A 24936-nucleotide genomic window follows, 5' to 3' on the forward strand; every position below is an offset into this window, starting at 1 on the left:
CAGTCTCAGGCTCAGGATCATCAGACACCTGAAGAATGAGCCTGACAGCCTCAATCAAATCCGGGACATCTATCAATGACTTCCCTTCCCCATCAGAAACATCAGTGTCAGTGTCTGTGGGATCAGTATACACACCGTCCTCGTCAGAGGACGTGTCTGGAATAGCAGTGGATTGGGAGGAGGTAATGGCCCGTTTAGAAGACGACTTAGTCTTAGGTGGGCGAGAGTGACACTTAGATTTAGTCATAGACCGGTTCAAAAGCTGTAACTGAGTGGAAAGCTGATCCGCCCATGGCGGGTTAACAGCAGGGACCATAAACTACTGCAGTGGCACAGGTGGTCCCACAGGGGGCGTCAATTTAGTTACAAGTGTGTTTAACAACGTGGAAAATGTTGCCCAAGGTGGGTCCTGTGATGCCCCAGGTGCTACCGACCCACTGGGGAGTAAGGAACCCCCTGAACCTGAACTCTCAGCTGCCATATTATCCTCCATCATGTCCGCGGCCTTACTACCACACAATGTGGGAGAAGCCCCAGCGTCGTTGCCACGTGTAGCAGACATAATGATGTGCACAATATTGGGCAACCTGGTACAAAGTGTAGCAGCAATATACTTAGCAAGAACACTCGGTGAAGTGTGCCTATGATAGCACAGACCGGGAGTTCAAGAGATATAAACCATATGGTGACTATAAATCACATATAAAAATACACTGCCAGTATATCTTGTGATACAATCCTATATTAAACAGAAAGAAAAACCTGAAACACTTGGCCCCCTCAGGTATAGCAATATAGGAATAGCCCACTGAGTGAAATACCCTTTAATAAGGCAGCCACGCAGCAGCTATATGCACACACACATATATAGTCACACGTGTACCATGCAGAAATTATGTACCATAAAACTGCACTGGACTAGCAATACAAAGTAATACTCAGTATGGGTGGTCTTCTGTATGCCGAATGTCGGGATCCCGGCGCACAGTATACCGGCGCCGGAATCCCGACAGCCGGCATACCGACAACTATTCTCCCTCGTGGGTGTCCACGACCCCCCTGGAGGGAGAATAAAATAGTGTGGCGCGCGTAGCGCGCCCGCAAGGGGCTCGTTTGCGCTCGCCACGCTGTTGGTATGCCGGCAGTCGGGCTCCCGGCGCCGGTATGCTGGTCGCCGGGAGCCCGAGCGCCGGCATACCGTACGACACCACTCAGTATGGCTATATGTGTAAACAATAGATATATCAAAGCACAGTAAACACTGGCTGTATATCACAGGGCGTTTGTACCACACAACCCGGACAGTATGCACTCTTTCTTAACTAACACTGTCCCAGTGACAGGTAGAATACTTAAGTGTCCTGTATGAAGCACAGCACTGGCAATCAGGCGGTTCTACAGAGGAGGATTTGCCCCAGCAGTCCTAGAAACAGCTCAGCTCAATCTGTGATGGCTGCTGGTCAGGAGTGAGAGGGATATGCAGCTCCAGGGCGGGAGCATTGCAGAAATGGCGCCCTGGGGCTGGGGGGAGGGGCCACAGGTCCGGCCTGCTCCCCCTGCTGACATCCCCACCGTGCTCTGCAGGCCGTGAAAAGCGGGATTAATATAGCAAAAAAAAAACCCCAGAGCTGTGCCCCATAACTGTCCCTGGTGGCTAGTGGAGTGGCTGCCCAGTAATCAGTGTCCACGGCCACGCTGGATTGCGGTCAAGTGCGGGCACAGAAGCCCCTTACCTCCCCCGTACCTGCAGCCCCACGATCCAGGAGGACGGCGGCGTGTGTGTGACTGACCGTTGTGAAGAAACCGGAGCCTCCGCTGCAGTGACCCGGCAACCAGGGCGCGGAAGTATACAGCGCCGCTGGGGGTGACGGAGCTGCAGACAGAAAAGTCTATAAGACTTTGCCTACTGCAGCCCTTGTAGTTCTGTACAAGAATCTCCTTCTTTTCTTTGAAAATAAAGCTACGAATAAGCTGCCTGAGGCAGCCCCCTGTAAAGTGCCTGCTTACTGCATGGCACCAACTTACAAACTGATCTCCCTGTGCATGGAGGCGGGGTTATAGAGGAGGCGGCGCTGAGCATCTTGGGAACAGTCAAAAGCTTTGAGCCTGTTGGTGCCTAGGATCAAGATCCAACTCTACATCCTGATGTTAATCCTTGTGGAGCCCAGTGTACCCCGCAGCAGAAATTGGCTTAGTGTTTAATTTTTTTTTAGAGATATTTTACTAGGCACTTTATATTATGTTTGTAAAGGTCCCAGGATCTTAGCAGAAGCTGATGGCAATCCTAAGATACTGTAGGATCCGGACCAGGTGAACAAGTTGGTGGCGAAGGTACGGAGGAGCTGAATCCCTCACACTGTGGTGTCAGGTTGACTGCTTATCATATGTGCACAGTACATTTTTTTAATTTGTGCACGTTCGCAGCCCAAGACTAAAGGTCCCCGTACACTTATGCGATATGTCCGACCGTCATGTCACAGAGCGATCACCCTGGCAGCCTCCTGGGCAGCAGGATCGGCCAAGATACATCGTATACAAAAGGACAGCATACGATGTATCTTGGGCGATCCTGCCCTGCCTGCAGGGTCAGACATGATCACTAGTGCAGCACGGTCAATCTGGAGGATCCGATGCTCACGGGAACGCGCATCGGATCGGAAACACCTCCAAAATGCCCAATTTCATCCGATATATCGGGCAGAATGCCCGAAATCGGATGAAATCAGGCATTATTGTTCTAGTGTATGGGGCCCTTAACTCGGATAACCAAAGCTCTGTTCCGTGTCCAGGCTGTAGTGCAGGGGTTTTCCACTAGCTCAAAACGCACGGGTTTTTGCATGGGGGCGCACATTTACCAGTGTTTCTTGCTAGTGGAAACAGCTCCCTCTGAAAAAACCCGGGGAGCTACCTGGGTAGGACACAGGAATGACCCGGGTAAGGTATAGTGTAAACGGCAGTGCTGCTGTCTCTCCTGCTATGCAGACAGCGGCGCTGGCCGGGAAAACGTGTGCCGGAGGCTGGGGGCAGCCCAGCAGCTTCCAGAGTGCTGGGCTTGCCCCCAGCGTGACGGTGGGCAGCATCGAATTGGGGGCGGGGCGTGGCCTAACGGGACAGAGGCCATGCCCCAGGGGTCCCGATCTGCCGGTTTTCCCGGCGCTTGGAGATGACATCATCTCCAAGCGCCGGGCAGAAGACACTGTACCCCGGTGCAGTGTAAACAGTGCCTACATTGGCGCCGTAGTGGAAAAGGGGTCCGTCTCTGGTCTGACCTGGCTTGGAACCGTGTTCCAAATCCCGGGTCAGACCCGAGACTTCTAGTGGAAAAGGGGTATAAGTCTACCTAAGCCTGTGTAGGTTCCCCTTGTACTGCCAAAATAGCTCTGCCAGGCCAAGGCATGGACTCCACAAGACCTCTGAATGTGACCTGTGGTATCTGGCACCAAGACGTTTGCAGCAGATCCTTATCTTAAAAGTTGTGAGGTGGGGCACCGTGGCTTTGATTTGTTTATCTAGAACATGCCACAAAGGCTGGATCTGATTGAGATCTGGGGAATGTGGAGCCCATGTCCACACCTTGAACTCTTTATCATGTTCCTGAAACCACTCCTGAGCAATGTTTGCAGTGTGGCTTGGCGCATTATCCTGCTGAAAAAGGTCACTGCCATCAGGGAATACCGTTTCCATAAAGGGATGTACTTGGTGTGCAACAATGTTTAGGTAGGTGGTATATGTCAAAGTATGATCCACTTAAATGGCAGGACCCAAGGTTTCCCAGCAGAACATTGCTCACAATATCACACTGCCTCAGCCGGCTTACCTTCTTCCCACAGTGCTTCCTGGTGCCATCTCTTCCCCAGATAAATGATGCACAAGCACCTGGCCATTCACATGATATAAAAGAAAACTGGATTCATCAGACCAGGCCCTGCTTCCATTGCACTATGTTCCAGTTCTGACGTTCATGTGCCCATTGTAGGTACGTTCAGAGGTGGACAGGGGCCAGTATGACCACTCTGATCCAGTCTGCAGCTACACAACCCCATATGCAGCAATCGGCGATTATCTGTGTGTTCTGAAACCTTTCTATCATAGCCAGCAGTATCTCAGCAATTTGTGCTACAGTAGCTCTTCTGTGGGATAGGACCAAACAGGCTAGCCTTCACTCCCCTTGTGCATCAATGAGCCTTGGTTCCCAAAACCTTCCATCTTGGAGGTGCCATGGAGTTGTCTCGACATCAGAATTTGGCACTTGTCAAATTCGCTCAGAGCCTTGTACCTTAATGTACCCATCAGTCATACAGCTTACAAGCTGGAAGACTATATACATAGCTTTCTGAGAAGTCTCATCCACAGGAAGGACCAACACTGCCATAAAGACTTGGTGCAGGTCCCCAGTTTTCTAGAAAGAAATGTATTGTTTGAATAATCTGTTATCTGTCTCTGTTAGATGAAATGCGTTTTGGGCAGTACTGAAGGTACGCGCTGGATGAGTTTTCCGGTGCTGAGGGTAATCACTGTCAAGAGCTCATACCCGTATCAGGGTGAGACGTGGCGATACAGCTTATCCCCAAGAAGATTAAACTGCATCCCTGTAAGAAATCTGTGTAAGTGGAAAGGGTATTTGCCTTGGTCTATATAGATTACATTCAGTGAGCTGCCAGAGTGAAATAGCTTCCATAAGGGCTGGGGAATCCACCCAGCTAACTGCCATGTCTGAGCCCTGTGGGCTTCTGGAGTGGCAGCAGCGAGACTCTTGCCCCTGGGTTGGCTGCCTACATCTAGAGCCCAGTTTAGGATGGATAGAGAAGCCAAATCCTGGAAATAGATTTGGGAAGTAAAACTTTCCCCCTCCGAGACTTCACACTTGGGGAGTGGCCAAAGCCTGGTAGGTAGTTCCAGGAGCTGGTCTAGGAGCCTGGGGGGACAAGTAGTTCCTAGTGCTGGTGTAGGAGCCTGGGGGGACAAGTAGTTCCAGGTGCTGGTGTAGGAGCCTGGGGGGACAAGTAGTTCCAGGTGCTGGTGTAGGAGCCTGGGGGGACAAGTAGTTCCAGGTGCTGGTGTAGGAGCCTGGGGGGACAAGTAGTCCAGGTGCTGGTGTAGGAGCCTGGGGGGACAAGTAGTTCCAGGTGCTGGTGTAGGAGCCTGGGAGAACAAGGAGTTCCAGGTGCTGGTGTAGGAGCCTGGGGGGACAAGGAGTTCCAGGTACTGGTGTAGGAGCCTGGTTGGCAAGTAGTTCCAGGTACTGGTGTAGGAGCCTGGTTGGCAAGTAGCTCCTGGTGCTCGTGTAGGAGCCTGAGAGAACAAGTAGTTCCAGGTGCTGGTGTAAGAGCCTTGGGGGAGAAGTAGTTCCAGGTGCTGGTGTAGGAGCCTGGGGACCACGTCAAGTAGTTCCAGGTAGGAGCCTGGGGGGGCCACAAGTAGTTCCAGGTGCTGGTGTAGTAGCCTTGGCGGACAAGTAGTTCCTAGTGCTGGTGTAGGATACTGGGGAGACGAGCAGTTCCAGGTGCTGGTGTAGGAGCTTGTGGGGACAAGTAGTTCCAGGTGCTGGTGTAGGAGCCTGGGGGGACAAGTAGTTCCAGTTGCTGGTGTAGGTGCCTGGGGGAACAAGTAGTTCCAGGTGCTGGTGTAGGTGCCTGGGGGGACAAATAGTTCCAGGTGCTGGTGTAGGAGCCTGGTGTTGGCAGCAAGTTGCTTGGCCATGATACAGTGGGAGGATTGATATTTAGGAATGAGGAATTCCTATACTCCAGGAGTGGTAGAGTAAGCCCACTCAGGTTGCTCAAGGTAGAGCAGACCTACTACCTGTCTGAATGAGGTAATTAATTTAAATGGGCAAATACTAATTATTTTGGTGGGATTCATGTGCAAGGAAGTCCAGCCTTTTAAAAAGAGCAGACCCTGTTTTGGTACTAAGGTCAAACGTCCAGATCAGATGGACAGAATTAAGATTGGGCAGTGATAATCGGACTATATTTTCCATCATTTCCTATCAACCTCTAGTAGATCATGAACAGATAATAACGATAGATGTGGTCTTTTTGGGACCATGAAAGTTTTCATTTGCAGCCAATTAGGACTAAAACAACAGTAGTGGCTGCTGAAATAGTCTACGGACAGACAAAAAGCAGGGCTCTCTTTCTGGCAGCAAATACATTGTGAACATTTAGTCAAGGTATGGAAATGTAACAATTGGCGATTACACAGACAAAAGAACAAAAAATAAAAAATGGAAGCACTAATAGTGTAGATTATTCTGGTGTATTGTATATCTGATGGGGGATCTATAACACTCTGTTTTACCTCAGGTTTATTATAAATTCAGTTTACCATAAAACACTGGCACTTAAAAGGAACAACAGAGGACCAAAAAACAGAGGTATGTAAATCTGGCACAGGATCCCCACAGTTCTGGTGCTTGGGTGAATGGGTAACGAGTGACAGGAAACCTCCAGATCATAGCCTTACGGATATTTAGAGAGTAATGAAACCTTCTTTGACGCGTCTGTAGATCATATTTTAGACTGAAGTTAGGCAAGAACGAAACAACATGAACATATAATATACACAGGCTTTATTTATGTACAGAATTATACACACTTGTTAGTCACCAGAACTGTGTGCTTTTATTTGTGGATCAGTGCTCCTGGTATCTATATTAATATATAAATATATTTAAGGACTATTTTAAACACAACTTGTTTTTTTTTCTTCCAGTTTTGGGCATATATAATGCCATATAAAAAATACACCCATTTAAAAAAACAAAACAAAAAACAATCTTCGTAGGGATCAGACGGAAAGGAGTCAATACTAACTGGTGCTTCATATAGTGCTTTTATAAATTCTCTCCCTCTCTCCTGTTGAACGGTTGAGCATCCATACTTCTAATGTGTCACATATTTCACCAACAGGTGGGATCCAAAACCCTTCGGTCATAAAAGTTATAAGTGCCCTTCATTTTTCGTACACATGGAACATTCCAAAACAAGTCTGGCTGTGAACCTATCCGAACTCTGACAGCACCTACCATTTGCCTACAGTTTGTAGGGGAGATCCTCGTTGGTTCAGTGTTGTTCGGTTTAATCACTTTTTTTTTTTTTATGTAGATAAACTGAGTAAATGCACCGGACTGTATTGAAAGTGATTTTCTTAGCCAAGGTGGAAGAAGATAACAAAAGGTAAAATGCTAAATCTCCGGATACAACTGAAACAAGGTATGCTTCGTAAACAGAAGAAAGCATCAGGTAACAGTTGTTTCTGAGGTTGCCAGAGGTATACTGTTCATCTCCGAGTACCCACCCACCGCACTGTATCATCTCCTTCTGTCTTAAGATCCCAAAGAAACGCGTTGTGTTCCTAGACACAGAGTCTGGTTTTCAGCCCTGAGAATGATCAGTATCTGTGACAAGATTTGGGCTGATGGTCCTACTCAAAACCATCCTAGAAATTTAAAATAATTAAAGTTTTAAAAAAAAGTCTCACAGGATACACCATGCCTCACTCGCCACAATAAAATGTTAACTCCATTGGTACTGGAAAAATCAAAATATTTTCCAAATATATAGAGTTTTCACTACAAAAGAGAAAGAAAAGAGAAGAAAAAAAAAAAGAAGGAGGAAAAACCCAGCAGGTTTTACCCCTTAACTTTCATTTAAATACAGTTTAAAAATAACTTACTAAAAAAGTTATTCCCTCCCCAGCCCTGTAACAAAGACATTTGTCTTGACGGTTTTCACTCTTTGTAACAGTTATTGTGCTTAACAATTGGGAGGCATTCACCAAGTAACTGGACTGAGAGTCTTGCAGTCGTCATGTGTTTTAGTAACAAACAGAGCACGTCTTGAAAGACCTGAAACACGTCGGTCCATCAGGAACGTAATGCTTTCTGTTGTTACACAACGGATAAGAGAAGGGATTCTCTACAAGTTTACAGGACAAAAATCCATGATACTCTCATGCCAAGTGGGTAGGATATCCACGGTGCCGTCAGACCGCAATAAAGTCCAACACAACGGTCATGCTCCAATAGCAGTAGGCTGACCCACCAGTTAAATGTGTCACTTAGGCTGAGGTTTATCCGGGTATCATTCCTCATCCACAAGTTGTACTTGGAAAGTACAGAGCATAGAGTCACAATGACCATTATTGTCCCCAATCACTCAGTCAATTTAGTGCTTTAAAACCACTTCTCAGAACATCTCCAACTAAGTTTATTTCACATGTTCTGCAGCATGAGATGAACAGTAGTATTTTTTGTGAGCAATGAAAGTCGACAGGCTACTGAACTTGATATTGCAGAGTCGGCAATACCTGTGGTTTCCATTGGGCAATGGAGACGTTAGGCCAGCCTTAGGGGGCTGCATTGCTTTGTCCCCAGGTAGCAGAGCATGAGTGGACACCCTGAGTCCATCTTCCCTATGATTTTCTACCAAAGGATTTAAAGGAAGGGCTGGAGAGCTTGGCAACAAGGGTCTAGGGGTGCTGGTCAACACTGCACGTGGAGTGGTAGTTGAAACCGGACTACCACTGGCTGATGAAGAGGAGGAGGATGTGGCATCTTTGTTGTTTGTAATGTCTTTTTGGAGCCCAGAGAGTTGTAGTGGAGATGATGATGAGACAGGGGGACTAGGCAAGCTGCTCTCTGACACGTTACTTGATTGTACCCGAGCAGGTAATAGAACCTCCATGACTGTGCCCTGTAGACGGTGACCTATGGTGGGTTTTGCCAACAGCAGACCATGGACACTCCTGAAATGTTCAAGTAGGTCTCCTCGAATTACCACATTAGGAGGGCAATAAGGACATGTGGCTGTAGCAGATGGAGAGGCTTCTAGTGCGGCAGAGTACAGTTGAAGTGGTTTGCTATCCGGAACAGCCGTATACGGCACAGCGAGCGGCTGCATGGTCTCACTCACTGATGCTGGACTTAAAGTGGTTCTTCTCTCCACTTTCACTCTCACTACGTCTTCCCCGATCTTTCCAGCTGCATTTGAGGGGGATTTAATTTTCTGAAGCTGTTGAAGAGCCTTTTGTTGCAAAGTAGCTGCAGGACAGGAAAACTTCTTGTGCGCCAGGTAGCTTTCGAGGCTGTTGAAACTAATCCGGCATGCCGTACATTCGTGGTAGTCTGCCAGGGGAACCACGGCAGCAGCTGGAGAAGTCAATGGTGCTTCAACCAACAGGCGAGGCTTCTTGCTTAGGTCGATAGGCCCATCTGCTGCATCAGGGCTGGAACTGGGAGAGGGTATAGTAGGAGCTGGTATAAGGCCCGGCATGATGGGCAGCAATGATGGAGCGGTTACCTCTGCTGGGGTTACTCCATGGATTTCGTAAAGCTTGCGGCGTTTACGCGTTCGTGGAGTTGGTTGAGGTGTGAATGGCAAGCCAGGCTTGTTGATCCCACTGCGACGCAGAGGAGGGTCATGACGTGATGCGCAGTAGTAACGCTTGTGTACTACGTATGTGTCATGTCTGCTGAAACAGATGTTGCAGGCTTCACACACAGTGCGTGTTGGATCTGCGACTGGGTCCTCCAGTGTGCTAGAAGTCTGGCTACTTTCACTATTTTGTCCGCACCCCGCGGCTTCGTTTTCTGCACCCTCTTCTACTTTTACCGACACGGTTGGGGCACTGCTCTCTCCTCCAGCTTCCTCTTGCGGTGGGGATGTCCTCTGATCATCAACAACGGGTAGTGTAGAGCTTCCAGGAGCTACAGCCGCTCGTACAGGAACAACCTTCACTTTGCGGCTACTGGCCGGGTTCTCGTCTGACACGTGTCTCCCAGAGCAGTAAAGTCGCTTGTGCACATAATAGTTATTGATGTTATTAAAGGTGATTTCACACTCAAAACAAGTAGCACCTTTGGGTGCTGGTGACCCTGAAAAGCCAGCGGAGGTAATTGCTTGCCCTTGTTTCAAACGGCTGTGTACGAGCTCAGACATCTTGGCTAGGATCTCGGAGGCCTGTGGGACTATGGCTGGAGATGCTTCATGCCCAAAGACATAGTGTGGCATGATTACTGTTCCACCCCCAGCTGCTGCTCCAGGCTCACTGGGGACAGGGCTAGATCCAGGGGTGGGACTGGAGATTTCAGTTTTCACTTTCACAGCAGGGGATGGCACCAATGACGCTCCGTCTCCGGTCTCACAGCAGGCAGAGCTAGGATCACTGATCGCTTGTTCTGGTTCCGGTTCTTCTTTAATTTTGACTTTAAGAGGAGGTTCCTCACTACCCGAAGAGGACATTGGCGAGTTAGCGTCACCGTTTTTCAAGACCTCAGGGTGCTGCTCCCTTTCAGGAACTGATGGGGACTTGACAGACTGCGGGATGAACGGAACAGAAGCTGTAGTGTGAATAACTGCGTGTTGCTGGAGAGTAGGAAGACCGTCAGCCAAGAATCCACAGAGGTTGCAGGTCAGAAGACTGGAGGCAGATGCTGGATTTACAGCTGTGGAAATGGTAGAGGAGACGTTACTAAGTAAGAAACATCCACGTAACCTTAATATAGATATAACTTAAAAATGTCCCTCTCTCTGAGAAACTTAACAAAATATATTTTTAATGTGAAGACAGGGGAATGTTACAAGCAAGCCAGACATAGGATTCTGAAATGCCATAAACTTGGAGGGGTACAAGGGGCGGGATGTACTAAACGGAAAATGCGGTAAACTCCCATTTACCACATTTTCGGAATGTACTATGCCCCAGCCGCCAGGTCAGCACCGCGGAGGGGTTCGCCAGCGATCGGATCCCTCTCAGCATGCCCCACGCCCGCCCCCCATCACCTTGCGCATGTGCAGACCGACTCCCGGGGCCGAATCCCGGAAGTCAGGCTCTAGCAGGGGATCGCGGAGGACCGCTCTTGTCGGAAGTGCTGTCCTCCACAATGCTAATCGCATATATAAGTACATATGTGATTAGCATTGTGGCGTTGGGCGGCGATGTCCATTAGTACATCTCACCCAAGATCGTTGCAACGTCAATGTAGATCGCTCTGTGAAGTCTGCTATGCAGGAACTACAGCCATGCTGCCTATCTCGGGCTGCCCCTATAAGCTTCTGCAGAGATGTGGCAGAAAGTCAGGTGTTCTGATTTAACGTACAAGAGCAACAGCGGAATAAAAATAAAGGAAACCGATGCCTGCGAGTGACCTGGTCTCAGTCTTGGGGGTATGTTTACTATGCCATTGTGTGTCACAGACACTGCTCATTCGTGGCTTTGACAGCAGTATTAAAATGCCAATAAGGATTGATTGTTTAGCATTAATTGCTATTGCCACTTTATAACACTATCGGTCAACGTAGACTATATTACTCTGGGGTCTATTCATGAAGCAGTGAAAAAGAGTGGAGAAGTGAGCCAGTGGAGAAGTTGCCCATGGCAACCAATCAGCTGCTCTGTATAATTTTACAGTATGCAAATTATAAATGTTACTTCAATGCTGATTGGTTGCTATGGGCAACTTCTCCACACTTTTCACTGCTTCATGAATTGACCCTTATACCTTTTGGGCTTCTTATTATCACACGGCTGAAAGAAGACCTGAAACTTTCCTAACATGGCCTAAATTTGAGGCTTATTTACAAAAGTGAATAGTGATCTCTCTCTCTCTATATATATATACACATCTTAGTGGCTGCTCATGCTTAATAAACATATTCATTAGTCTGTACTGTACTGTACACACTGTGGTAGCACACAAACCAATATTAATGAGACTGTAGCCCATCACTGAGGTACACCGTGCTTCATGCCTCAGTGAGATCACTAGTTCCTGCTGAATAAGTATACTACCTCCATTCTGTACCTCTAACTGGCTCACTGTAATCACTGGTGTAATATACGGGATCCGGTCTGAAGATCGACAGTGTCTAGGTCGGCAATGTTTAGGTCGACCACTATAGGTCGACAGTCACTAGGTCGACAGTCACTAGGTCGACATGGATGGAAGGTCGACAGGGTTTCTAGGTCGACAGGTCTAAAGGTCGACATGAGTTTTTCACATTTTTTTTGGGGGGGGGGGGATTTTTTCATACTTAACGATCCATGTGGACTACGATTGGAACGGTAAAGTGTGCCGAGCGAAGCGGTAGCGGAGCGAAGGCACCATGCCCGAAGCATGGCGAGCGAAGCGAGGGGACGCGGTGCACTAATTTGGGGTCCCGGTCACTTTACGAAGAAAACGACACCAAAAAAAAAAAAATCCTCATGTCGACCTTTAGACCTGTCGACCTAGCACATGTCGACCTAGAAACCCTGTCGACCTTCCATCCATGTCGACCTAGTGACTGTCGACCTATAGTGGTCGACCTAAACATTGTCGACCTAGACACTGTCGATAAAACGACCCACACCCGTTATATACCCCATGGGGTTGGGAGTCTTGTTACAAGGGGGTCTACAGCGGATTCTTCTGCTTCTCCTAGACCAGGTAAATGACATCAGATTCCGCTTACTAAATGCACCAATGCAAAAGACCGCTGTTATACCGATGACTCAGAGGAGAGGTGAGCGCCTGCGCAGACGTACTTGGATTTGCTGGCTTGGCTGAAGGTTGTGTTTTCCCGACTGGATACACATCGACCTTTGGCCCTGGTTGGCAGATCATGTGGTTGGTTACCAGATGGCTGTACAGAATGTCACGGGTGGTGGAGATGAAACCACAGCCATGGCAAACACCTGAGACAAAGAGTAAGAGAGACTTAGAACAAGGTCACGCCGCACTATCAGGCATTCTATCAATTCATGTGTTTTGCACATCAGACGTAGAAGAAATCACAGGATACAAAGGAGCAGATGTATCAACCTGGAGAAGGCATAAGGAAGTGATAAACCAATGATATGTGCAAGGTGATAAACACACCAGCCAATCAGCTCCAATATGTAAATTAACAGTTAGGATCTGATTGGCTGCTGCCTTTATCACCTTGCACATATCACTGGTTTATTACTTCCTTATGCCTTCTCCAGGTTAATACATCTGCCCCATTATTTCTAAATGGTGCCCCAACATGTATTAATTAAAAGGGTGATGTAATGATAGTGACCAACAAAACCGACACAGCAATATAATATTAGGGCATAGGGGCATAGGGGCATGGGCAGTGATGCAGCATGGCACTATATCTACCAATGTGTGGAACAGAGCAGCCAGGATGAAGGACCATTCTTGCACAAGGGAGTCCCTCAGCCGATTGTGCTAGAAACATCGGTTTCAGAAGCGCTATAAGTGCTAGAGTATGGTCAAGTTTGGGGGGAAGGTTCAGGGGAAAGGGGGGGGGGGGGAGGTTCAGGGGAAATTTGCAGAAAAATGACTTCACAGAAAGGGTAGTGGACAAGTGGAATAGCCTCCCATCAGAGGTGGTAGAGGCTAAGACAGTAGAGCAATTTAAACATGCATGGGATAGACATAAGGATCTCCTTACAAAGAAATAAGGATCAAATAAGAATTGAGCTAAAAATATGGTAAAAAAAAAAAAAAAAAAAGGCAGACTAGATGGGCCAAGTGGTTCTTATCTGCCGTCACATTCTATGTTTCAAGTCTGGTGACTGAGGCAGCCATGGCTTTTGGCTAACATCAATGTCATCTTTACCAAACCACTGGGCGACCACAGGTGCTGTGTGGATGGGGACATGGTCCTCCCAACAAGAAATTATGCCATATCCTGGGAAGTTGATCACTCAGTACCATTATGTAGGGATTAGCATTGACCTTTCCTTCTAAAGGGATGACTGCACCAAAACTATGCCAGAAACATGCTCCCCACAACATTATGAACCCGCAGAACCTGTCACTGTTGGAAACAAACACTCAAGGTCGGAACTACACGTGCCCAGCTGTTGAGAACATGGCAAAGCTGGTTCTAGGTCATACAAGAGTTCAGCACAAAAATGAGTGGTCTCATCTTATCCCAATGGTGATATCAGAACAGGGGCTTTGGAACACTATCTGCAATCCGCACATCACCGCTCTTGCGCACAGGAATAACCACTCCCATTCTAACCACTGCACCACCAACCTGCACTACTTTACAGAAATAATAAGGCAACGACCGGTACGCCTCTCCCTCCCTACTTAAATTAATGTTGGCAGGTCATTTTGAAAAGCAATAGTAAGTAAAATGTCTCCTATCCTGGCAGGGATTGAGTAGTTTCACTTTCTGCCATATAATGTTACAGACAGGAAGCCAGATGTACATAGGAAATATGCCCTCCAGCCCATCATTAAGCAGTTATCTAATTTCTGATGAGCTTCCTAAGGTGGTACTTATGTGGAGCAGATTCTGCATTGGATGGATCTCTTTGCATGGATACAAATGAGTTTTATCATGCACAAATGGCATATGTCCGATTGTCCGTCCTTTTCAGAGTCAGACAGATCTTTCTTTTCGTGAAATGGGTGTTACGGGGCGGTGACTATGCGATCGCACGGGACTGTTCAGACTTGCGGAAGTGCTGCCTCAGTTCCGTACGAGTCTTAGTGGTGTGTACAGGAGGGGAAGCTTGTTTCGGGTTCCAATGTATAGATAGTGTCTAATTAGACAGTCAATAGGTCTTATATGGTCAACATGGTGAAAAGGTCGACAGGTACAAAACGTAGACATGACAATGGTTGACAAGTTTTTTGGGATGTTTTTTCAACTTTTTCTTCATTTACCATCCATGTGGACTACGACTGGGAACAGTAACCTGTGCCGAGCGCAGCACCTTGTCCGAAGCGTGCCCGCGCGGGCCTACATTTACACTAATAGTGGTTACAGACTGAAATGGACAAATGTTGTCCATTTCTTTTTTTTTTTAAATGTGTCGAACAATGTCGACCTTTTGTACGTATTGACCATATAGGGTTGACCTACTGTCTGTCTATCTAATTTGTGTAGTTTTAGTAAACCACACCCATTTGTTTCTGATGGATCTTTTTCACACAGCATGGGCTGTTGCAAGTGGCGTTACCAATGACAACAGAAGGAAGCCGCACAGATGCCCGTATTAGTCCTATGGTAGCTCAAACTACCATAAGGTGGTAAAATTGGGCTCCGCGACTCCCTGGAAACACAGCCACTTTGCATACAACTCAGAAACAGCCCCATATATGTGAGAATTATATATATATATATATATATATATATATATATGTATGTGTGAGAACAGATAGTATGAGCGCAAATAACAAGGTAAAAGCTTTTTTTTATTTATATATATATATACATATATATATATACATATATATATATACATATATATATATATATATATATATATATATATATATATATATATAAAAAGTCCCGTGGAACTACAAGTCCAAAAATGGACTAGGAGCAATGTTCCTCAAACTCACTGACAGACAATATTATTTGGTGAAGGAGACTTGTCAGTGCGCACTTCTGGGATTTCCAGCTGTCGCTTCCCCAATGTTACCTGATCCCGAACGGGTGGTAGTCCTGCCAAGAAATTGAAGAAGCAAGGAGCGCCAATAGTGCATTAAAAGAGTACAGCAATTTTATTTAAAAAGTCCAAATCGGTGACAAGTAAAACTCGTACCATAAAAGGCGGTCAAACCACCGCTCGTGTAACCGGCATATGATTTACCCCACCGTGCAAACCAACATTCTCAGTTCCAAATCCAAACGTCAGACCACGCCCATACGCGTTTCGTCATTCGACTTCGTCAGTAGGCCTGGTCTCAGCTTATTCTGCAAACAGGCATCTGCTTCTCATACAAACTGCAGTCTTGATTACTTGCTGGTTAGCACCCGAGTAGGATTTCCACTGTGAGTAATTGCCAAGATCCAGTGTTCAGCAACCAGGCTCTGTTTGCTGAACAGAGCCTGGTTGCTGAACACTGGATCTTGGCAATTACTCACAGTGGAAATCCTGCTCAGGTGCTAACTAGCAAGCAATCAAGACTGCAGTTTGTATGAGAAGCAGATGCCTGTTTGCAGAATAAGCTGAGACCAGGCCTACTGACGAAGTCGAATGACGAAACGCGTATGGGCGTGGTCTGACATTTGGAATTGGAACTGAGAATGTTGGTTTGCACGGTGGGGTAAATCATATGCCGGTTACATGAGCGGTGGTTTGACCGCCTTTTATGGTACGAGTTTTACTTGTCACCGATTTGGACTTTTTAAATAAAATTGCTGTACTCTTTTAATGCACTATTGGCGCTCCCTGCTTCTTCAATTTCTTGGCAGATATATATATAAAAATAAGATTTTACTTACCGGTAAATCTATTTCTCGTAGTTCGTAGTGGATGCTGGGGACTCCGTAAGGACCATGGGGATAGACGGGCTCCGCAGGAGACATGGGCACTTTAAGAAAGAATTTAGGTTCTGGTGTGCACTGGCTCCTCCCTCTATGCCCCTCCTCCAGACCTCAGTTAGAGAAACTGTGCCCAGAAGAGCTGACAGTACAAGGAAAGGATTTTGGTAATCCAGGGCAAGATTCATACCAGCCACACAAATCACACCGTATAACATGTGATAACATCCAGTTAACAGTATGACAAATAACAGAGCATCAGGTCAAACCCTGATGCAACCATAACTTAACCCTTATTGAAGCAATAACTATATACAAGTATTGCAGAAGAAGTCCGCACTTGGGACGGGCGCCCAGCATCCACTACGGACTACGAGAAATAGATTTACCGGTAAGTAAAATCTTATTTTCTCTAACGTCCTAGTGGATGCTGGGGACTCCGTAAGGACCATGGAGATTATACCAAAGCTCCCAAACGGGCGGGAGAGTGCGGATGACTCTGCAGCACCGATTGAGCAAACACAAGGTCCTCCTCAGCCAGGGTATCAAACTCGTAGAACTTTGCGAAAGTGTTTGAACCTGACCAAGTAGCCGCTCGGCAAAGCTGTAATGCCAAGACCCCTCGGGCAGCCGCCCAAGAAGAGCCCACCTTCCTAGTGGAATGGGCCTTAACTGATTTTGGCAGCGGCAATCCAGCCGCAGAATGAGCCTGCTGAATCGTGTTACAGATCCAGCGAGCAATAGTTTGCTTTGAAGCAAGAGCACCAAGCTTGTTGGAAGCATACAGGATAAACAAAGACTCTGTTTTCCTGACCCTAGCCGTTCTGGCTACATAAACCTTCAAAGCCCTGACCACATCAAGTAACTCGGAATCCTCCAAGTCAGTAGTAGCCACAGGCACCACAATAGGTTGGTTTATATGAAAAGATGAAACCACTTTCGGCAGAAATTGTGGACGGGTCCGCAATTCTGCTCTATCCTCATGGAAAACCAGATAGAGGCTTTTATGTGACAAAGCCGCCAACTCTGACACACGCCTAGTCGAAGCCAAGGCTAATAGCATGACCACCTTCCAGGTGAGATATTTCAACTCCACCGTTTTAAGTGGTTCAAACCCAGTGGGATTTCAGGAAACTTAACACCACGTTAAGATCCCAAGGTGCCACTGGAGGCACAAAAGGAGGCTGAATATGCAGCACTCCCTTTACAAACATCTAAACTTCAGGTAGAGAAGCCAGCTCCTTTTGAAAGAAAATGGATAGGGCCAAAATCTGGACCTTAATGGAACCCAATTTTAGGCCCCAATTCACTCCGGACTTTAGGAAGTGAAGGAAACGGCCCAGCTGGAATTCCTCCGCAAGGAGCATTCCTGGCCTCACAGCTATAAACATATTTTCGCCATATACGGTGATAATGTTGAGCTGTCACGTCCTTCCTAGCCTTTATCAGCGTAGGAATGACCTCATCCAGAATGCCTTTCTCTGCTAGGATCCGGCGTTCAACCGCCATGTCGTCAAACGCAGTCGCGGTAAGTCTTGGAACAGACAGGGCCCCTGTTGCAACAGGTCCTGTCTTAGAGGAAGAGGCCACGGGTCCTCTGTGAGCATTTCTTGCAGATTTGGATATCAAGTCCTTCGTGGCCAATCTGGGACAATGAGGATTGTTCTCACTCCTCTTTTTCTTATTATCCTCAGCACCTTGGGTATGAGAGGAAGAGGAGGAAATACATAGACCGACTGGAACACCCACGGTGTCACCAGGGCGTCCACAGCAACCGCCTGAGGGTCTCTTGACCTGGCGCAATACCTCTGTAGCTTTTTGTCGAGGCGGGATGCCATCATGTCCACTTGTGGCAGTTCCCACTGACTTGTAATCTGTGTGAAGACTTCCTGATGAAGTCCCCACTCTCCCGGGTGGAGGTCGTGTCTGCTGAGGAAGTCTGCTTCCCAGTTGTCCACTCCCGGGACGAACACTGCTGACAGTGCGCTTACGTGATTCTCCGCCCAGCAAAGAATTCTGGTGGCTTCGCCATCGCCACCCTGCTCCTTGTGCCGCCTTGTCGGTTTACATGAGCCACTGCGGTGATGTTGTCTGTCTGAATCAGAACCGGTTGGTCGCGAAGCAGGGTCTCCGCTTGACGTAGGGCGTTGTATATGGCCCTTAGTTCCAGGATGTTGATGTGAAGGCAAGTCTCTTGACTTGACCACAGACCTTGGAAATTTCTTCCCTGTGTGATTGCTCCCCAACCTCGGAGGCTTGCGTCCGTGGTCACCAGGACCCAGTCCTGAATGCCGAATCTGCGGCCCTCGAGAAGGTGAGCACTCTGCAGCCACCACAGGAGTGACACCCTTGCCCTGGGGGATAGGGTGATTAACCGATGCATCTGAAGATGTGATCCGGACCACTTGTCCAGTAAGTCCCATTGACAGGTCCTCGCATGGAACCTGCTGAAGGGAATGGCCTCGTATGATGCCACCATCTTTCCCAGGACTCGAGTGCAGTGATGCACTGACACCTGTTTTGGTTTTAATAAGTTCCTGACCAGGGTCATGAGTTCCTGAGTATTCTCTATTGGGAGATAAACCCTTTTCTGGTCTGTGTCCAGAATCATGCCCAGGAAAGGCAGACAAGTCGTAGGAACCAACTGCGACTTTGGAATATTTAGAATCCAGCCGTGTTGCCGTAACACTTCCAGAGAAAGTGATACGCTGTTCAGCAACTGCTCTCTTGATCTCGCTTTCATGAGGAGATCGTCCAAGTACTGGATAATTGTGACCCCTTGCTTCCGCAGGAGTACCATCATTTCCGCCATTACCTTGGTAAGTATTCTCGGTGCCGTGGAGAGACCAAACGGCAACGTCTGAAATTGGTAATGACAATCCTGTACCACAAATCTGAGGTACGCCTGATGAGGTGGATAAATGGGGACATGAAGGTATGCATCCTTTATGTCCAGAGACACCATAAAATCCCCCCCTTCCAGGCTTGCGATGACCGCTCTCAGCGATTCCATCTTGAACTTTTCAGGTATATGTTCAGGGATTTTAAATTCAATATGGGTCTGACCGAACCGTCCGGTTTCGGGACTACAAACATGGTCGAATAAAAACCCCTTCGCTGTTGAAGGAGGGGAACCTTGACCACCACCTGTTGAAGATACAATTTGTGAATTGTAGTTAACACTATTTCCCTCTCGTGGAGGGAAGCTGGTAGGGCCGATTTGAGGTATCGGTGAGGGGGCATCTCTTCGAATTCCAGCTTGTATCCCTGAGACACAATTTCTATTGCCCAGGGGTCCACCTGGGAGTGAACCCACTTGTGGCTGAAATTTCGAAAACGTGCCCCCACCGGGCCTAGCTCCGCTGTGGAGCCCCAGCGTCATGCGGTGGATTTTGTAGAGGCCGGGGAGGACTTCTGTTCCTGGGAACTAGCTGTGTTGTGCAGCTTCTTTCCTCTGCCCCTGCCTCTGGCAAGAAAGGACGCAGCTCGGACTTTCTTGTTTCTTTGTGATCGAAAGGACTGCATTTGATAATGTCATGCTTTCTTAGGCTGTGCGGGAATATAAGGCAAAGGATCAGAATTACCAGTTATAGCTGTGGAGACCAGGTCCGAGAGCCCTTCTCCACACAATTCCTCAGCCTTGTAAGGTAAACCTTCCATATGCCTCTTTTAGTCGGCATCACCTGTCCATTGCATGTTCCACAGGACACGTCTAGCAGAAATCGACATAGCGTTGACTCTAGAACCCAGTAGACTAATGTATCTTTGGGCATGTCTTTATATATATACATACATATATATATATATATATATATATATATATATATATATATACACACACACACACACACATACTAGGGTCTCAATCTTGTCCACGCTGCTACAGCGCTATAAACCCATGCCGACACAATCGCCGGTCTGAGTAGTGTACCAGAATGTGTGTAAATGGACTTCAAAGTACTTTTACTGCATGCTATCCGCAGGATCCCTGAGGATAGCTGTTAAGTCAGCGCTACCTTTTGGGTAAACGTGACAAGCTTTGTCCACCCTAGGGGAAGATTCCCATCGTATCCTGGCCCTAGTAGGGAAAGGATACTCCCTGAGAATTCTTTGTGGGAGATTCCCGCTCTTTTTCTTCATGAGAGGAGGGAAATTTACCTCAGCTTTCTTTCCCTTAAAATAAGAATTTACTTACCGATAATTCTATTTCTCATAGTCCGTAGTGGATGCTGGGGACTCCGTAAGGACCATGGGGAATAGCGGCTCCGCAGGAGACTGGGCACATCTAAAGAAAGCTTTAGGACTATCTGGTGTGCACTGGCTCCTCCCCCTATGACCCTCCTCCAAGCCTCAGTTAGGATACTGTGCCCGGACGAGCGTACACAATAAGGAAGGATTTTGAATCCCGGGTAAGACTCATACCAGCCACACCAATCACACCGTATAACCTGTGATCTGAACCCAGTTAACAGCATGATAACAGAGGAGCCTCTGAAAGATGGCTCACAACAATAATAACCCGATTTTTGTAACAATAACTATGTACAAGTATTGCAGACAATCCGCACTTGGGATGGGCGCCCAGCATCCACTACGGACTATGAGAAATAGAATTATCGGTAAGTAAATTCTTATTTTCTCTAACGTTTTAAGTGGATGCTGGGGACTCCGTAAGGACCATGGGGATTATACCAAAGCTTCCAAACGGGCGGGAGAGTGCGGATGACTCTGCAGCACCAAATGAGAGAACTCCAGGTCCTCCTCAGCCAGGATATCAATTTTGTAGAATTTTACAAACGTATTTGCTCCTGACCAAGTAGCTGCTCGGCAAAGTTGTAAAGCCGAGACCCCTCGGGCAGCCGCCCAAGATGAGCCCACCTTCCTTGTGGAGTGGGCATTTACAGATTTTTGGCTGTGGCAGGCCTGCCACAGAATGTGCAAGCTGAATTGTACTACAAATCCAACGAGCAATAGTCTGCTTAGAAGCAGGAGCACCCAGCTTGTTGGGTGCATACAGGATAAACAGCGAGTCAGATTTCCTGACTCCAGCCGTCCTGGAAACATATATTTTCAGGGCCCTGACAACGTCTAGCAACTTGGAGGCCTCCAAGTCCCTAGTAGCCGCAGGCACCACAAATAGGTTGGTTCAGGTGAAACGCTGAAACCACCTTGGGGAGAAACTGAGGACGAGTCCTCAATTCCGCCCTGTCCGAATGGAAAATCAGATAAGGGCTTTTTCAGGATAAAGCCGCCAATTCTGACACGCGCCTGGCCCAGGCCAGGGCCAACAGCATGACCACTTTTCATGTGAGATATTTTAACTCCACAGATTTAAGTGGTTCAAACCAATGTGACTTTTGGAACCCAAAACTACATTGAGATCCCAAAGTGCCACTGGAGGCACAAAAGGAGGCTGTATATGCAGTACCCCTTTTACAAACGTCTGAACTTCAGGGACTGAAGCTAGTTCTTTTTGGAAGAAAATTGACAGGGCCGAAATTTGAACCTTAATGGACCCCAATTTCAGGCCCATAGACACTCCTGTTTGCAGGAAATGTAGGAATCGACCCAGTTGAATTTCCTCCGTCGGGCCTTACTGGCCTCGCACCACGCAACATATTTTCGCCAATTGCGGTGATAATGTTTTTGCGGTTACATCCTTCCTGGCTTTGATCAGGATAGGGATGACTTCATCCGGAATGCCTTTTTTCCTTCAGGATCCGGCGTTCAACCGCCATGCCGTCAAACGCAGCCGCGGTAAGTCTTGGAACAGACAGGGTCCTTGCTGGAGCAGGTCCCTTCTTAGAGGTAGAGGCCACGGATCCTCCGTGAGCATCTCTTGAAGTTCCGGTTACCAAGTCCTTCTTGGCCAATCCGGAACCACGAATATAGTGCTTACTCCTCTCCATCTTATCAATCTCAGTACCTTGGGTATGAGAGGCAGAGGAGGGAACACATACCCTGACTGGTACACCCACGGTGTTACCAGAGCGTCTACAGCTTATTGCCTGAGGGTCCCTGGACCTGGCGCAATACCTGTCGAGTTTTTAATCATGTGGAAGACTTCTGGGTGAAGGCCCCACTCTCCCGGGTGGAGGTCGTGCTGAGGAAGTCTGCTTCCTAGTTGTCCACTCCCGGAATGAATACTGCTGACAGTGCTATCACATGATTTTCCGCCCAGCGAAGAATCCTTGCAGCTTCTGCCATTGCCCTCCTGCTTCTTGTGCCACCCTGTCTGTTTACGTGGGTGACTGCCGTGATGTTGTCCGACTGGATCAACACCGGCTGACCTTGAAGCAGAGGTCTTGCTAAGCTTAGAGCATTGTAAATGTCCCTTAGCTTCAGGATATTTATGTGAAGTGATGTCTCCAGGCTTGACCATAAGCCCTGGATATTCCTTCCCTGTGTGACTGCTCCCCAGCCTCGCAGGCTGGCATCCGTGGTCACCAGGACCCAGTCCTGAATGCCTAATCTGCGGCCCTCTAGAAGATGAGCACTCTGCAACCACCACAGGAGGGACACCCTTGTCCTTGGTGACAGGGTTATCCGCTGATGCATCTGAAGATGCGACCCGGACCATTTGTCCAGCAGGTCCCACTGGAAAGTTCTTGCGTGGAATCTGCCGAATGGGATTGCTTCGTAGGAAGCCACCATTTTACCCAGAACCCTTGTGCATTGATGCACTGAGACTTGGCTCGGTTTTAGGAGGTTCCTGACTAGCTCGGATAACTCCCTGGCTTTCTCCTCCGGGAGAAACCCCTTTTTCTGGACTGTGTCCAGGATCATCCCTAGGAACAGAAGACACGTCGTCGGAACCAGGTGCGATTTTGGAATATTGAGAATCCAATCGTGCTGCCGCAACACTACCTGAGATAGTGCTACACCGACCTCCAACTGTTCCCTGGATCTTACCCTTATCAGGGAATTGTCCAAGTAAGGGATAACTAAAATTCCCTTCCTTCGAAGGAATATCATCATTTCGGCCATTACCTTGGTAAAGACCCGGGGTGCCGTGGACCATCCATACGGCAGCGTCTGAACTGATAGTGACAGTTCTGTACCATAAACCTGAGGTACCCTTGGTGAGAAGGGTAAATTTTGACATGAAGGTAAGCATCCTTGATGTCCCGAGACATCATGTAGTCCCCTTCTTCCAGGTTCGCAATCACTGCTCTGAGTGACTCAATCTTGAATTTGAACCTCTGTATGTAAGTGTTCAAAGATTTTAGATTTAGAATCGGTCTCACCGAGCCGTCCGGCTTCGGTACCACAACAGTGTGGAATAATACCCCGTTCCCTGTTGCAGGAGGGGTATCTTGATTATCACCTGCTGGGAATACAGCTTGTGAATGGCTTCCAAAACGGTCTCCCTGTCAGAAGGAGACATCGGTAAAGCCGACTTTAGGAAATGGCGAGGGGGAGACGTCTCGAATTCTAATTTGTACCCCTGAGATATCACCTGAAGGATCCAGGGGTCTACTTGCGAGTGAGCCCACTGCGCGCTGAAATTCATTGAGACGGGCCCCCCACCGTGCCTGATTCTGCTTGTAAAGCCCCAGCGTATACGGAGGGCTTGGCAGAGGCGGGAGAGGGTTTCTGTTCCTGGGAACTGGCTGATTTCTGCAGCCTTTTTCCTCTCCCTCTGTCACGGGGCAGAAATGAGGAACCTTTTGCCCGCTTGTCCACGAAAAGACTGCGCCTGATAATACGGCGTCTTCTCATGTTGAGAGGCGACCTGGGGTACAACCGTGGAATTCCCAGCTGTTGCCGTGGCCACCAGGTCTGAAAGACCGACCCCAAATAACTCCTCCCCTTAATAAAGCAATACTTCCAAATGCCGTTTGGAATACGCATCACCTGACCACTGACGTGTCCATAACCCTCTACTGGTAGAAATGGACAACGCACTTAGACTTGATGCCAGTCGGCAAATATTCCGCTGTGCATCACGCATATATAGAAATGCATCTTTTAAATGCTCTATAGGCAAAAATATACTGTCCCTATCTAGGGTATCAATATTTTCAGTCAGGGAATCCGACCACGCCAACCCAGCACTGCACATCCAGGCTGAGGCGATTGCTGGTCGCAGTATAACACCAGTATGTGTGTAAATACCTTTTAGGATACCCTCCTGCTTTCTATCAGCAGGATCCTTAAGGGCGGCCATCTCAGGCGAAGGTAGAGCCCTTACAAGCGTGTGAGCGCTTTATCCACCCTAGGGGGTGTTTCCCAACGCACCCTAACCTCTGGCGGGAAAGGATATAATGCCAATAACATTTTAGAAATTATCAGTTGTTATCGGGGGAAACCCACGCATCATCACACACCTCATTTAATTTCTCAGATTCAGGAAAACTACAGGTAGTTTTTCCTCACCGAACATAATACCCCTTTTTTTGGTGGTACTCGTATTATCAGAAATGTGTAAAACATTTTTCATTGCCTCAATCATGTAACGTGTGGCCCTACTGGAAGTCACATTTGTCTCTTCACCGTCGACACTGGAGTCAGTATCCGTGTCGGCGTCTATATCTGCCATCTGAGGTAACGGGCGCTTTAGAGCCCCTGACGGCCTATGAGACGTCTGGACAGGCACAAGCTGAGTAGCCGGCTGTCTCATGTCAACCACTGTCTTTTATACAGAGCTGACACTGTCACGTAATTCCTT

General features: G+C 47.8%; 1 protein-coding gene across 2 annotated transcripts in view; it reads right to left on the minus strand.

Moving 5' to 3' along the window:
* Window positions 1-6556: 6556 nt before the first annotated feature.
* ZFPM1 (zinc finger protein, FOG family member 1) overlaps window positions 6557-24936 on the minus strand; it is a 192399-nt gene continuing 174019 nt past the window's right edge. For both annotated transcript variants that reach the window (XM_063945653.1, XM_063945652.1), the window contains exons 10-11: window positions 12529-12678; window positions 6557-10447 (exon numbers count right to left, since the gene is read on the minus strand). In XM_063945653.1, the coding sequence (XP_063801723.1) occupies window positions 8211-10447; window positions 12529-12678 (2387 nt within the window). In that variant the 3' untranslated portion in view covers window positions 6557-8210. The remainder of the gene's footprint in view (window positions 10448-12528; window positions 12679-24936) is intronic.

The sequence above is a fragment of the Pseudophryne corroboree genome, chromosome 11, assembly GCF_028390025.1.
Source record: "Pseudophryne corroboree isolate aPseCor3 chromosome 11, aPseCor3.hap2, whole genome shotgun sequence".
NCBI classification, from domain to species: Eukaryota; Metazoa; Chordata; class Amphibia; order Anura; family Myobatrachidae; genus Pseudophryne; species Pseudophryne corroboree.